The sequence below is a fragment of the Leuciscus leuciscus genome (genome assembly GCF_965113295.1).
Source record: "Leuciscus leuciscus genome assembly, chromosome: 9".
Taxonomy (NCBI): Eukaryota; Metazoa; Chordata; class Actinopteri; order Cypriniformes; family Leuciscidae; genus Leuciscus; species Leuciscus leuciscus.
The window spans coordinates 9,754,189-9,769,852 of record NC_138733.1 but is presented as its reverse complement, the minus strand read 5'-3'; the positions used below and the strand labels follow the sequence as shown (position 1 = coordinate 9,769,852).

Below are 15,664 nucleotides of genomic sequence, written 5' to 3'. Positions count from 1 at the left end.
TTTACAGTAACATGAGTCTCATGAACAGTAGATTCACAAAAACACATTCATATTTAATTCTATGAAATAATGAAATTAGCATTTCCACAAATTAAGTCAAAAAAATAATGTGCAGGGGGGACAAAAGAAAAAGTGATGCTACATTGATGTCATATTAGAATTACCATAATTATGAGTTCCTGATTAATAAAACCAACTGGTAAAATTACTAGTTGACTGTTGTAATGTCATACAAAAATAACCAAAATTGCAGCAGCTCCAACAGTTAAAGATAGTTAGTTATTTGGATACATTAGTTTGATATTTACTATATTTTGATAACGTTTTAATATTATTATAATATTAATGTAAAGATGGTGTAAATGTAGCTTCTATCCCTCACAGCTTCGTTTTCATTCACATCTAAACTGATTAGAGTGTAAAGCAAGAACAGCGGCTGCGCTCATCCAACACAATCTATATTATCAGATTATCATAATATCGGATTATTATGAACTCCAATAAAATAAATCAATAATCTCACAGATTTGCCAGATCATACAGCGGGTGAGGATGCAGGTTTAGTTGGTCACTGCTGTCTGAGAGCCTGAGCGTGTCGGCGGGAGTCAAGCGATCATTTTCTCTTGGTCTTGATCCTCTTTCTTCTCATTGGTCGGTTGAGGCTTTGGAGGGGGCGTGTCCAGCCGCCCCCAGGTTATAGGCTCCGCCTTCATCATGACCACCTCCACTTTAGAGGCCATCATGTTAACAACACTCTTACTGATGTCAATCACCTGTCAAACACACAATCATATATCAACAAAACGACCCAAATACACTGCAAAATCATGAACTTTGAATTCTTCTTTTGTCATTAATATACAGTCTCTTTTTCTAACTTTTTAGTACTACTTATTTTTTTACAGTCTATGGTACTAATGTAATCCAATCAAATATGGCATAAATAAATGGATGTATGAGAATTACATAGTGAAACAAATGTAATATATATTACAAGGTCAACTATATTTACTTTTCCTTCCACTAACTTATCATTTAAAAAAAATAAAAAAACAAGTTTGTATGTAGGCAAAATGTATATTTGTCTAACCAGTGTTGTTTTAGTTGTTTTCAGCTTTCATTTTAATTTCAGTTTTAGTATTTTTGTTATGTGCTTTTGTCATTTTTATTTCTTTTAAGCTTTAATTTACTTTTTATTTCAGCTTTAGTAATTTCAGCACTTCAACTTGAAATAATTTCTTTCAGTTTTTTCAACATTTCACATTTTTTACTTTTCATCTAATATTTATATTTCAGCTTTATTTCAACAACACTGTCTACAAAGTAATTTCATGCACTTAAGTAGATTTTAGAGAAAAAGTTTTAAGGTCATAAACAAATTCAAACTTTTCAATGCATGTGTAAAAAAATAATAAATATAAATATAATAAATATTAATTAAATTAATAAGTTTATCAAATTATCTGAACAAATTGTCTTATTATTATAGTTAACAAAAAAAAAAACATTTGTTACTTTAACTAAAATAAACATCAACTGAAATAAAATTAAATATTAAAAAATGTTAAATTCTTGTATTTCAGCCATTAACTTCAATAAAAAGTAAACTAATAAAAGAAAGAAAAAAAAACTAACCAAAAAAGAGACAAAAACCACAACAAAATTACTAAACCTTTATCCAAAATTAAAATGCAAAATATAAAAAATAAAAGCTAGTTCAAAATATGAATAAATCGATAATGTTATCTCAATGACACTAAATGTGTTTTAAGGACAGATAATGGATGGTCACTGAAACTCACCCCCCACAGGCTCATCTTCAGCTCAAACTCTTTTTCTCCATCAAAGATCAGACGCATTTTCAGCAGCTGAAAAAATCATTCATCAGACAACAAAAGTACAGACCATTAATAAATAACATCACCACACTGGACAATGGCAAAAACACACAGGGCGTCGTTCCACTACATCCTTATGCATCGCTTTCTGTCAGGACTTTTACATGCTTTTCCCAAATCACTGAAGTGACCTCGACGTCCGGGTTAGCGGTAGCATTAGCCATCAGGCAAGTGTTATTTAAATAAACTCCTGATGTACTTTCCAATGACTCGTTTTATGAGTACAGAACCACTGTATAAGTTTGGTACATTCTGGGTTTTATTAAGCCATCCGGCTGATATCTCTAAATAAGCTCTAACTTTAATAATGTTCGACCAAGGGAAAAAATGCTTCTGGGGGGTGTTTGGCTCGAGGTCATGGTTGACAAAGGACCCTATAGGTTGATTTTACTCCGAACCTCCCTTTAATGAAAAACTGGAAAAGGTTAATAACAGTAAATGATAATCAGCACTCACTTTATCACACACACACACACACACACACACACACACACACACACACACACACACACACACACACACACACACACACACACACACACACACACACACCACATGCAAACAAATAATCTGTTAGTAATCAGATTGACGGCTCGGACTGAAAAGCCTTCATGTAAACCTTAATTGAATGAACTCAAACCGAATGAAATTTGTATCGGATTGGGTGGTTTATTCCTTTTCTAATCCGATCGAGAGGACATGTAAACACTTGATCAGATTGAACACCGAATCTGGAAAGTACTGTGCGTGTGCAATGACGTAATGACGTATGATGCGTACGAGCTGTTGTAGTTGTTGAATGAAGTGTCATGAATGACCAACACAATCTCACGGCCTTCAGTCCTTCTTTCAGACTCTCATCCACAGGCTGTTTCGGGTGCAGGTACGGGTGTTTTTACTGTGGGATAAATATAAGCAGCACGGCTCAACGGGTCATGTGCTCATTGTCTCCTAATTAGGACCTGACCCGTAATATATAAATATTAAGTCTGCTGTTTAAAACAATCAAAGTAGGAGAATAGTATGTGCAAACAGCGGGAAATATTCGTGCAGTGTGTGCATGTCAAAAACTCAATTCCCATTTGAAGCTTGTGACATAAACACACACATCAACCTGATCATTTTATTTATCGTTCATGTAAACACTACATTTGGATTCATCAATCGGAATGAAATAATTCCAACTGAAACAAAAGTTGTGCATGTAAACATGGATGAAAATATTCATATAGACCTAATCATAGATCATATTCACATCACAGAATTAAACTCTTATTAAAAATAGTTTACAGAGACTAAAGTGGAGCTTAATTATTATCTTATATTCTCCAGTTACACACATATGAGACCTGTCACTGAAATTGGGTCAATTTAAGCTTGAAATAAAAATATACTCACAGTAGAGTAATGTCTCCAGTTTATAATGTGGATCATTCTTCAGATCAGAGAGCAACTTCACTCCTGAATGTCCTATTTTATTCCCACACAGACTCAGTTCTCTCAGGTGTTCAGGGTTTGATCTCAGAGCTGAAGTCAGAGCAACACAACCTTCATCTGTGACGCCACAATAACTCAACCTGTAGAGAACAATTACACACACTTCACTCTCTCAGTTCAGATCAGATCAGTTTAGCAGTGAATCCATTATTAAAGAGAAAGTTCAAACTTAAAGCACAAATTAATATGTTTGATGGATCATTAGATTGAGATCTAAAATGTCACAAAACATGATCATAAAACATCTAAAGTATCATTCAATCAGGAACAATAATCTCTTATTTGCACTATATTAAAATTCAGTCTTGTGCAAAATCTGATTTAATAAATAAGACTATTCATTACATAGGCTAGTTTTACTGTTACTTACTAGATCTGTACTATGTAATATGTATGGAGTGTCAATTTGAGTGTGTATGTGAGTGTGTTTTCATTTTACATAATTAAAAACAATCCTTTAGAAAGTGTCAATGCAGAAAGATGAACATAATTAACAGTAAGAATGAATCCAGCATGATCTTCATTTCTCAGTTCTGACTGTGTTGAGCTCGAGTCTGTTTAAAGTCAAGAGACTGAAATGTTGATTGTGTGTGAAAGTGTGTATTTCAGTGTGACTCTCAGTCCTGCAGTTTCATGTTATTGAGGATCAGCTCATGTGTTCAATCATTTACAGCTCAATAATCTGAACTCACAGCAGCAGAAAGAGGCTGAACACTTCAGATATACTTTACATTGTGATTCATGTGTGAGAGTCAAATATGATCTTACCTCAGTATCTCCAGTTTACAGTGAGGATTATGTAGTACATCAGACAGCAGATTCACTGATTTTCCTATTTTATTCACAGACAGATCCAGATCTCTCAGGTGTGAGGGGTTTGATCTCAGAGCTGAAGTCAGAGCAGCAAAACCTTCATCTGTGAGATCACAATTCCATAACCTGTAGAGAACAATGACACACACTTCACTCTCTCAGTTCAGATCAGATTAGTTTAGCAGTGAATCCATTATTAAAGAGAAAGTTCAAACTTTAAAACACAAATTAATATGTTTGATGGATCATTAGATTGAGATCTAAAATGTCACAAAACATGATCATAAAACATCTAAAGTATCATTCAATCAGGAAAAATAATCTCTTATTTGCACTATATTAAAATTCAGTCTTGTGCAAAATCTGCTTTAATAAATGACACTATTCACAACATAGGTTAGTTTTACTGTTAAGCCGACTGCACACTGTGCGATTTAGGCCTCGATTTGGCCGTCTGAGACAAATGTAGCAAATCCTAAAAGTATCCTCTGATCATAGGCCAAAACCTGAAGTGTTTAGTGTATTTTTGTTGGACAAGAGGTTCATAAATGCTTCTCATGTTTGGAAAGATGTTTGATGTGTGTTTCTTTTTCAAATGCACATTAAAAGTGACTCAAACTCGCAGTGCTTTCAGATGGAGCAGCGTTTACTACTGATCAGAGCCGTACGTCACTGACAAGCTGCACATAATAAATAATCGCAGCTTTTGCGATTTCATAATAGCAATAAGCAAAATCGATTTCATGTTAATTGCAATTAATCGTTAAGCTCTATTTGATATGTTCACCGACAGACGATTAATGACCGTTGCAATCAAATTTTCCCTCCGATGAGATTCTGACAGTGTCTGAAGATTTGACTCTCAGTCCTGCAGTGTGACTTCTCCTACGACAACCGTCACATTGTCTTCGTTTCTCAAGACAAGCCATGACCAAAATAAACACTAGAGATTTCTTTGTAGCCACCATTTCAATCCCGCGTGTAACGCAGCTCACATCACCAAACGTGTCATTGATTGATGATGTAAAACATGTTCAGTCATTTACAGCTCAATAATCTGAACTCACAGCAGCAGAAAGAGGCTGAACACTTCAAATATACTTTACATTGTGATTCATGTGTGTGAGAGTCAAATATGATCTTACCACAGTTTCTCCAGTTTACAGTGAGGATTCTGTAGTACATCAGACAGCAGATCCACTGATTTTCCTATTTTATTCCCAGACAGACTCAGTTCTCTCAGGTGTTCAGGGTTTGATCTCAGAGCTGAAGTCAGAGCAGCAAAACCTTCATCTGTGAGATCACAATCCCTCAACCTGTAGAGAACAATGACACACACTTCACTCTTCAGTTCAGATCAGATCAGTTTAGCAGTGAATCCATTATTAAAAAGAAAGTTCAAACTTAAAGCACAAATTACTCAAATCACAATAACTCAACCTGTCAAGAGATGAAAATCAAATAACATAATTTAAGCACCATCAAATAGCTTTCCAACAAATGTAAAATTCTTATCCAAGGTTCATGGTCAAATGTTTCCATTTACAACGTGTTTTCTGCCACGGTAAGAAATGTAGCCAATCACAGACATGTTTGCTGATCTCTTTTTTTTTTTTTTTTGCGAATCCTCTCATTCACAAAAAGACCGATTTTCTTCATGCAGTGTAGACAACTTTATTGTTTATAATGGAACTTTGTGAGATTGTGGACTGTAATGACAAAAGTAATGGCTTGTAAATAATCTTAAATGTCTCATTGTACATTGCTGTTCTTGTTATGTAAGAGTTGTTGCTACACATTAAATCTGCACTTTACTAGAGAACCATCACTAATTTCACAAACTCAATGATTTGATTCTTAATTGTCAATTTCACAGTAAAATTAAAATTCGAAGTTTTAGTCAACTTTAATCTAAACATCAAGTAAATGTTTAATTGTCCTTCTAATAGTTAAATGTATGACTCTGCTGTGTAAACCATACATCAAATGTTTTAGGAGATTTGAGCTTGTTTGCTTGGTCTTCATTTCTTTATAATTTATTTGAAATATTTGAAATATTTAAATTCCTTCTTTATGTGCAAGAACATTCAACTAGTAAACCTGAATTATTTACTCACACACAAATTTTCTGACTTTGTTTGTAATGCATGAAGGAATTTTACATTGTCACGGTTTAGGAAACACATCAAATACTGACCGCTGAACTCTAGACAACATCTGCAGCACTGAAGATTTATGAACTTTTATTTTCCTGATGTTTTAAGAGTGAACTGATTGTTCTGATTGATACTTACTGAACTGATCTGGATTCTTTAATCACAGGAAGAAGCTTCTGAAGAACCTTTAGTTGTTCAGTTTTATTGTCTCTTCCAACAAAATCATTAATATTAAACTTGTCCAGCTTCTCCTCTGATGTCAACAACACAAAGGCTACAGCTGACCACTGAGATGAAGAGAGTTTGACTTCCTTTATTCTTCCAGATTTCAGATACTGTTGTATTTCCTCCACTAGTGAACGATCACCCAGTTCATTCAGACAGTGGAACAGATTGATGGATTTCTCTGGAGAGTCTATGGTCCTGATCTTCTTCTTGATGTACTTAACTGTTTCCTCATTGCTGTCAGATCTTCTTGTCTGTTTCATTAGTCTTTGTAGGAGAATCTGATGAGACTCCACTGACAGACCCAGAAGAAACCGCAGGAATAGATCCAGATGTCCATTTTTACTCTGTAGAGCCTCATTCACAGCTCTCTGATGCAGCGCAGATAATGACACATGTTCTTCTGGTGAACTGAGCTGAAACCAGCCCTTCACTTTAGACAGCAAACTCTGTTTGGTGATTGAGTCAAACACATTTATGTTGTTGTTTATACAGGAGAGATGCACATATAGAGCCGCTAGATGTTCCTGAACACTCAGATGAACAAAGCAGAAGACTTTCCCCTGATACCAGCCAAACTCCTCTCTGAAGATCTGAGTGCACAATCCTGAGTACACTGATGCTTCTGTCACATCAATGCCACACTCTCTCAGGTCTTCCTCATAGAAGATCACATTGCCTTTCACAAGCTGTTGAAAAGCCAGTTTCCCCAGTTTGAGGATCATGTCTTCATCTGTCACGTTCTTCTCATAGTCCTTCTCATGTTTGATGTTGGTCTGAAGGATCAGGAAGTGTGTGTACATCTGAGTGAGACTCTTGGGAATCTCTCCAGTCTCTGCTTCGCTCAACATCTTCTCCAGAACAGTGGCTGAGATCCAGCAGAACACTGGGATGTGGCACATGATGTAGAGGCTCCTTGATGACTTCAGGTGTGAGATGATTGTATTGGCCAGACTCTGATCATTGATTCTCTTCCTGAAGTATTCCTCCTTCTGTGGATCATTGAAGCCTCGTACCTCTGTCACTCGATGGACACACTCAGAGGGGACGAGATCAGCTGCTGCTGGTCTGGAGGTGATCCAGATGAGAGCCGAGGGAAGCAGATTCCCCACAATGAGGTTCGTCAGCAACACGTCCAGTGATTTCTTTTTGTTTGCATCTCGTAAAGTCTCATTCTTTTTAAAATGTAAGGGAAGACGACACTCGTCCAGACCATCAAAGATGAACAACACTTTATATTTGTCACTGGATATTTCCATTTCTTTAGTTTCAGGGAAAAAGACATGAATAAGCTCTGAAAGACTGAGTGTTTTGTCCTTCATCAGATTGATCTCTCTGAAAGGAAGTGGAAATATGAGCTGGACGTCCTGATTCTCTTTCTCTTCAGCCCAGTCCAGGATGAACTTCTGCACAGAGACTGTTTTCCCAATGCCAGCGACTCCCTTTGTCAGCACAGTTCTGATGGGTTTGTCTTGTCCAGGTAAAGGTTTAAAGATGTCACTGCATTTGATCGGTGTGTCCTCTGTTGCTGCTCTCCTGGATTGTGTCTCAATCTGTCTCACCTCATGTTCATTACTGATCTCTCCACTCTCACTCTCTGTGATGTAGAGATCTGTGTAAATCTCATTCAGGAGTGTTGGGTTTCCCTGCTGTGCTGTTCCCTCATACAGACACTCAAACTTCTTCATCAGATTTGATCTAAACCTGTTGAGGACTTCATGGCTGTAAAATAAAATACCACAGTATTAATAAACACATGTCTTTTTTTAATCATATATTTTATATGTATTTTTTGTTGAAATGTAATACCTGAGATCAGTCTGTGTATCTCCACTCTTAAACTCTACTGGCGGACCCATAGACGCGTCAGGCGGAATCGCGTCTTTGAGCCTGGGAGTAGAACATTTTGGAAATGTTGAGAGTATGGCGAGTGAATTGGATGGTGAGCAAGGAGAATGGCATGCCATGAGGTAACATCAAAGAGAACAAGAAAGAAGAATTCTGTGTCAAGTCACAGTGAGTTGGAACAACAGAATGAATTGAAAAAAAGTGAGGAAAACTAATAGGATGGAAGAGTGGAAAGTGGTGATCGAGTTTGGAACGTAGTGCTGCTTATCAGGGATGTGAAGTTCAAAAAAGAGCAAAAGATATTCAGAGATTCAAAATACAAAATAAAGTATAAAGCAGCAACACAAGTCTCATAATTTGGGAGTGACTACAGATTCTCAAGCAATCGGTCAAAATACATTCTCAGTAAAGGACTTCCCTAAACTGCCACAAATGAATAACATTAGTGCCATAAAGTGTTCACATAAGTGTGCAGTCAAAGACGATACTCTGATAGTGAATACGTTTAAATTTGTAGCTTTCATAGGTATGGTAGTGAATGTAGTGATGTGCCACTTTTATTAAAGAAGGTATATCTTATGGGAGAATAACAATGAACTATGGTACTGAATTAGAAGTAGTGGTTACTGAGATTTGGGTGAATAAAAGAAGTATAGTAGTAATTCTTAATTTATATAATCCATGTAAAACAATGAAGATTGAAGATTTACAAGAGTTTGATCAAGGATACAAAATTATATGGTGTGGGGATTTGAATGCAAATAATACACTATGGGGTGGGACCACTAAACCCAATATAATATAAGCTATATTATGATAGAACATTTAAATGATTCTGCATTGGGTAAAGTACTGGAGTTATTTAACAAGGTTTGGGAGGAGGGTATGCTTCCAGTAAGGTGGAAAGAAGCAATTATTATTCCGATTAAGAAACCTGGGAAAATTTTTACAAATCCAGATAGCTATAGACCGATAGCTTTAACTTCACATGTATGTAAAACCATGGTGAAAATGATTACGGAAAGAATAACATATTACTTAGAAAGAAATGAGCTGTTTTCACCATTTCAAAGTGGATTTAGAAGGGGGCGTAGTACTCTGGACCCTTTAATATGCTTGGAAAATGATATTAGGAAAGCTCAAGCAAATAAAGAAGCGGTAGTAGCTGTTTTCTTCGATATAGAAAAAGCGTATGATATGATGTGGAAGGAAGGTTTGTTAATAAAGCTAGATAAAATGGGTATTGGTGGTAAATTATATAATTGGATTAAAGATTTCTTATTTGGTAGGTACATTCAGGTTCGTGTGGGGAATTCTATATCAGATACATTTTTTGTTGAAAATGGCACCCCTCAGGGGAGTACTGTTTTTAATTATGATAAATGATGTTTATAATAATGTTAATCCTGACATTGGGAAATCTCTTTTTGCTGATGATGGGGCAATTTGGAAACGAGGGAGGAATATGGACTTTGTTGTAAAGAAAGTTCAGGAAGCTGTTAATGTGGTTGAAGAATGGTCTTTGAATTGGGGATTTAAATTATCTGTTGAGAAATACCAATCCATCTTTTTTACAAGAAAGAAAATCAAAGAAGATATTTGTTTGAAACTATACAATCAAAGGTTAGAAAGGTTGTGGTTTGATATATCGATTACATGGAAAAATCATTTTAATAAGGTGGAGGATAAATGTAAGAAAGTACTGAATATTATGAGATGTTTAACAGGCATTGTTTGGGGAGCTGATCGAGTGGCGTTAAGAAATATTTATATTGCATTAGTTAGATCAGTTCTAGAATATGGATGTATTGTTTTTGGATCAGCTGCTAGTACATCTTTAAAAAGGTTGGATAAAATTCAGGCTCAAGCATTGAGATTATGTTGTGGAGCAGTAAAGTCAACACCAATATCAGCGCTTCAGGTGGAAGTTGGAGAAATGCCACTGAAGGAAACAGTTGAGGGCTAATTATTGGGCTAATTTACAAAGTCAAAAGGACACCCATCATACAAAACAGATTATAAATGAAAGTTGGGAAAGCAGCAAAATTAAAAAGGAGGTATTTAGTAATGTAATTTTGGATAATAACAAAGGAGTTAGGAATCAATGATTGGGTCGCTAGTCTAACTAATTTAATACCAGCTGCCTGAAACAGGTTAGTTTAAGTAAAAACATTTTTGATATTATGCAAGCTTATGTGAATACTAAGCTGCATGAGAGATATGGGTATTACGTACAATTATTCACAGATGGGTCTAAAAATCCAGAGAACGGAAAATCAAGCTGTGCTTATTACATTCCAGAATTAAAAATTGAGGTGTTTAAAAGATTAACTGATCATTTATCGGTGTATGCAGCAGAAATGATGGCAATTTTGTTTGCATTACAGTGGATAGAGGAAGTCAAACCCATGACAATGCTAATTTGTTCAGATTCAAGTGCTGTTCAGATTCAAGTGCTGCTCTGATTAGTCTCAAAAGTGCAACGTCAAAATGTAGGGAGGATATTATGTATGAAATGTTGTTCTCTTTATATAGAGTAAGTAGTCTGGGGATAGATGTTCAGTTTTTATGGGTCCCAGCACACATTGGCATCCAAGGGAATGAGATGGCAGATACTTTAGCTAAAAATGGGTTGAAAGTAAATCAGGTAGAGGTGGCAGTACCAGTTAGCAAAGTAGAGATCAAGTCATATGTACGGAGCAAAATTAAGATACAGTGGCAGAGTTTATGGGATAAGGAAAATAAAGGAAGACATTTATATAAGATACAGCAGAAAATGGGGGAAGAAAAGTCAATGGGGAAGAGCAGGAGAGAACAGTGTCAATTTAGCAGAATTAGACTAGGTCACACAAAGTTAAATGCATCTCTGCACCTTATTGGAAAACATTCATCTGGAAATTGTGAGACATGCAGTCAACTGGAAACTGTGGAACATGTGCTGTTTGAATGCACAAAATACTCAACTCAAAGACTGGCTTTAAGGAATGGACTGGAACATGAAAGAATTAAACAAATGGACATTACAACAATTTTCTAAAATAACTCCGGAAAGATGGTACTTAAACACATCTCATCTTTTTTACAACAAACTGGACTGAACACAAGGATTTAAGTAAAAGTAATTAAGATACAGTAGGTGGCGATAATGCTCCATATGGTTGCAATTGGCCAATAAAAAGAAGAAGAAGTCCTGTGCTGGTTCGCACTGTTTCATAAAATATTGAAGCTTCCCCGGGCGCCGCCATTGATTAGCGGACCATCACCTGCTGTTCCATTGACTCCCATTCATTTTGGCGTCACTTTGACAACGAATAACTTTACATCTGAGGCATTTAAAGACTCCATTTGTCCATAATTTATTTCTAAGGAAACACAAAAATGTATAAAAGGCTCCATTACCTTGTATCTTACGTTATGGCCCCATAGAAGCAGTTTTTGTAAAAATAGGCTAACGATTGCATCATAACCACACGACTCTCTGTCACACAGTAGAGAGATTACCGTATGGACAGGAGGAGAAGCTTGCAGTCAATCGGGGGGACGTGAAGGCAAAATGACAAAGTAATTAATCAGAATACTTAGCAAAAGTTTCTCCTGCTCCTAGCTCATGGACAGCTCCTACTCACGATCTCCGTCTCTGCAAGTTTCGGAAGGGAATGATTCAGATTTCTCTTGGCACAGCTACTAGAAGACAGACGGGTTGCTCTCGTCACATCTACGTCGTCAAGCTCGGTTTGAGTCTGCGCAGTACGCTCGACCATCAGGAAGTGAGAGCTTCTAATTGACTTCACTTGTCTCCGTTGAATCCAATGGGGTCGCTGTGTCCAGTTTATATACTGTCTATGGTTCGTTGTCATTTCTACGTCGTATGTGTGTTTCCCTGCTGTCAAGTCAAGTCAAGTCAAGTCAAGTCAAGTCAAGTCAAGTCAAGTCAAGTCAAGTCAAGTCCTCCCCCTCGGGGTAGTTTTTGTTTGTATTTAGTTTTAGTTTTAATATTAAAGCCCATCAACTCTGCACTTGAGTCCTCGCTTCATCCCTCACCCACAAACCTGACAGAATATATTACTGATAATGTTCTGATAATATAAAATGCCATACTATAATCATATTTTTATAGAAATGTAATACCTGAGATCATGTTGTGTATCTTCATTCTTAAAATGTACTGGATGACCCATAGACGCGTCACTCCTCATAGACACACAGCTGGGCTCTGGTTCTGATCTCTTCTGATGAACTGAACTATATAAATATATTAAAGTTAATACATTGAATTACTGTATTCAAAAATCACATATTCATTTATCCTTAAAGAATTTATTTTCACAATGTTGATCAAAAAAAGTGTAAAATGAACTAAATGCTCTCATATACGTCTCTCATGTGTGAGTAACACTACATACATTAAAATATTAGCTACACATATGTAAGACTGAAAATACTGGTTGAGGCCTGATCTATGGGACAAAAGGGCCCGGCTGGCTAATTAACATTTTAACTCACAGAAGCACATGAACTAACAACAAAGAACTCACACAAGAACATGGTTTAATGTGAATGTTTATCATTGACTGTTATGCTTTTGGTGTCATTTGAAATGTCTCAAAGTGAGTGGTACAGATATCACATATCCAGATAGATAAAATAAAAGGAAATAAGGTTTATATAAGTTCATAGAAAACTGGTTTAGAGATAAGGCCAGATAAGGCAACCCCCCTTCTGTGGGATAGAAGCCATTTGAGGGTGGTCTCACCCCATCCCCCTTATCACCTGGCCAGAGGATAAAGGAAGGTGTTCTGGCTCTCTCTGGCTCTTCTTCTTGGCTGGACGTGGAATTGACTAGGTGGTTTCTCTCTCTCTCTCTCTCTCTCTCTCTCTCTCTCTCTCCCTCTCTCTCTCTCTCTCTCTCTCTCTCTCTCTCTCTCTCTCTCTCTCTCTCTCTCTCTCTTTCTCTCTCTCTCTCTCTCTCTCTCTGGTCAAGCTGGGTAAGACTATTTGATGTAATCAATGTATAACCATGTTTTAGATATTTGGATTGATTGTGGAATTGATCTCTGATATCTGAAATATTAAATTGTTACAAATGATTATTATAACTGATTTTGACATTGTTCATTTAATGGTTAAAGGAATAGTCAAACATTCGCTCACTTTTAGTGAGGCACAGATATTATTAAAACCTTTCATTTATGGAGTCAGATGAATTAACGAGTGAGTACATGATTAATGTATTGCAAATTTAACCAACAAATACTTTGCATGAGTGAGGACAGAACACGTGACAACCTTCCCCGTGTATTGGCGAACCGGCAGATTGGGCCAATATAGCGGGCCTTACACATAAAAATAACTGAAAGCAATGTCCAAAAAGAATTTCTCATATCTTGTAGAATATATTACTGATAATGTTCTGATAATATAAAATGCCATACTGTAATCATATTTTTATAGAAATGTAATACCTGAGATCATGTTGTGTATCTTCACTCTTAAAATGTACTGGATGACCCATAGACGCGTCACTCCTCATAGACACACAGCTGGGCTCTGGTTCTGATCTCTTCTGATGAACTGAACTATAACATAAAAAAATAATATCTATATATATATATTATATTTATTTTATATTTTAATATAAGTTCTTAAAAGGTATTTTAATAAAAGAAAAACTGGCTGGTCTAATTGTTTTCAATAAAATTAAAGTTTTTAACGTAATAAAAACATCTTCTTTACTATAATTTAAAGATGATTTAATCTGGAGTTTATTCAAAATACCTGCAACCTGGATAAAAATCTTCATCTCTGGATGTTTGAGTTTCATCCATGATGAAGCTGAACAGTTGAAACAGAATCTGATCTTCACCACTGACTCTGAATGGAAATGACAAACAATAATTCAGCTGAACGGAACCTGAGATTCAGAGAAACAGGATCATGAGACGTGGCGTTCACTCAAATACACAATGTCAGTCGTTTATTAACAGAAATGCTAAATAAACCACAGACAACACAACAATGAAACCATGTTTTGCTCTAAAATGAAACATATCAAACACATATAAAATAACTAATAGGCCTATGTCCTTTAGGGGAAATAGGCTATATTGGCCTAAATGCGGAAGTCACCTGTAAAACGTCTCGAGACCTGAACACTCACCTTGATCAACGTTTGATCACATTCAGATTCACAAAATCCACCGCAGTTTCTATCAAGTAGTTGCACGTAAATTCGTGTCTAAGCTTTTGTGAAGGTTTCCATTAAAAACTTTGCATTTGATACTCAGTATAGAATCGATTCTGGCTGTTAAATGTCGAAACATCAACTCTGATCATTTACTTTCACTTTTAATTTGTTCTGCGCAAAACAATATGTTGTCCGGTTCGTGAACGAATCGTTCTTTTGAACCGGTTCTTTTTAGTGAACCGGTCGAACCCATAGGTCGAACCGGTAGGCTACATCAAATCGGACTGAATCGTTCGTAACAGTACGCGTCTTGAGTCAGCGCTGATCCACAAGTTACTAAAGTTAATCACTTTCGGACATGCCTGACAGTTCCTCCGACTCGACATAAAACAATATCCCGGAGTATACTCCAGTAACTCCAACAGTTCACTGAACTGAGAGAACTGATGAGCAAGAGCAGCTGATACTGCGCATGCGTGTTCTCAATCACCAGTCACTGATTCTTGAGAGTCGGGACAAAACATGTCCCACATAGAAAAGTCTAATTTATAGCAAAAATTAAGAAATTCATCATGATTGACATACTTACAAAGTTAAATCTAAAGGAATTGTATATACCTATCTGATTTTTAGAATAACCCTTTTTATCTTTTTGGGGAAAATTTGTTTAAATGTATGGTCTGTGGTTAGAAGGTCCATGTTATTGCACTTGTCCTCAGCAAGAGGTCACAATATTAACCATCCCAAAAATTTTTTAAAAAGCTCTACAATTGTGAAAACATATATATCAAATAAAAAATAAGGGGTATAAATATAAAAAAACAATGCATGAAGTGAACATCAAACAATATTTTCCATAAAAATCTGCCTATTAAAGTTGTGTCCTCAGTTTCTGTCAACTCCGTCAGATTTTTTCATAAAGCTCTTTAAATCAGGAAATAGCATGGTCAGCTATATCCCTGAGGACCCCTTTTCATCTCCCTGCCTGTGGTGAATGCAGCACTACCACACATGCTCTGGTACATTTTAATTTTTTTTATATT

At 36.2% G+C, this 15,664-nt stretch overlaps 1 protein-coding gene across 2 annotated transcripts; it reads right to left on the bottom strand.

Moving 5' to 3' along the window:
• Positions 1-56: 56 nt before the first annotated feature.
• On the bottom strand, positions 57-13,982 carry LOC309506246 (NLR family CARD domain-containing protein 3-like). Of its 2 annotated transcripts, XM_082179993.1 has the most exons (6): positions 12,566-13,982; positions 8,399-12,074; positions 6,503-8,311; positions 5,354-5,524; positions 4,164-4,334; positions 57-3,475 (listed from the first exon to the last, which is right to left on the bottom strand). In XM_082179993.1, exons 2-6 carry the CDS (start codon positions 8,554-8,556, stop codon positions 3,265-3,267), a joined length of 2,520 nt encoding a protein of 839 aa, XP_082036119.1. In that variant the 5' UTR covers positions 8,557-12,074; positions 12,566-13,982; the 3' UTR covers positions 57-3,264. The 2 variants fall into 2 exon arrangements, with proteins under 2 accessions (XP_082036119.1, XP_082036120.1); XM_082179994.1 differs by lacking the exon at positions 12,566-13,982 and having other exon boundaries at positions 8,399-12,550.
• Positions 13,983-15,664: the final 1,682 nt, after the last annotated feature.

What these genes read in the sequence shown, in the direction of transcription:
- LOC309506246 (XM_082179993.1), bottom strand. Translation starts at nt 8,556, where the DNA reads ATGGCATGCCATTCTCCTTGCTCACCATCCAATTCACTCGCCATACTC. An exon ending in GATACACAGACTGATCTCAG is followed by an intron (nt 8,312 to 8,398) that starts GTATTACATTTC and finishes TTTATTTTACAG; the next exon opens with CCATGAAGTCCTCAACAGGT. An exon ending in AAAGAATCCAGATCAGTTCA is followed by an intron (nt 5,525 to 6,502) that starts GTAAGTATCAAT and finishes TGTTCTCTACAG; the next exon opens with GTTGAGGGATTGTGATCTCA.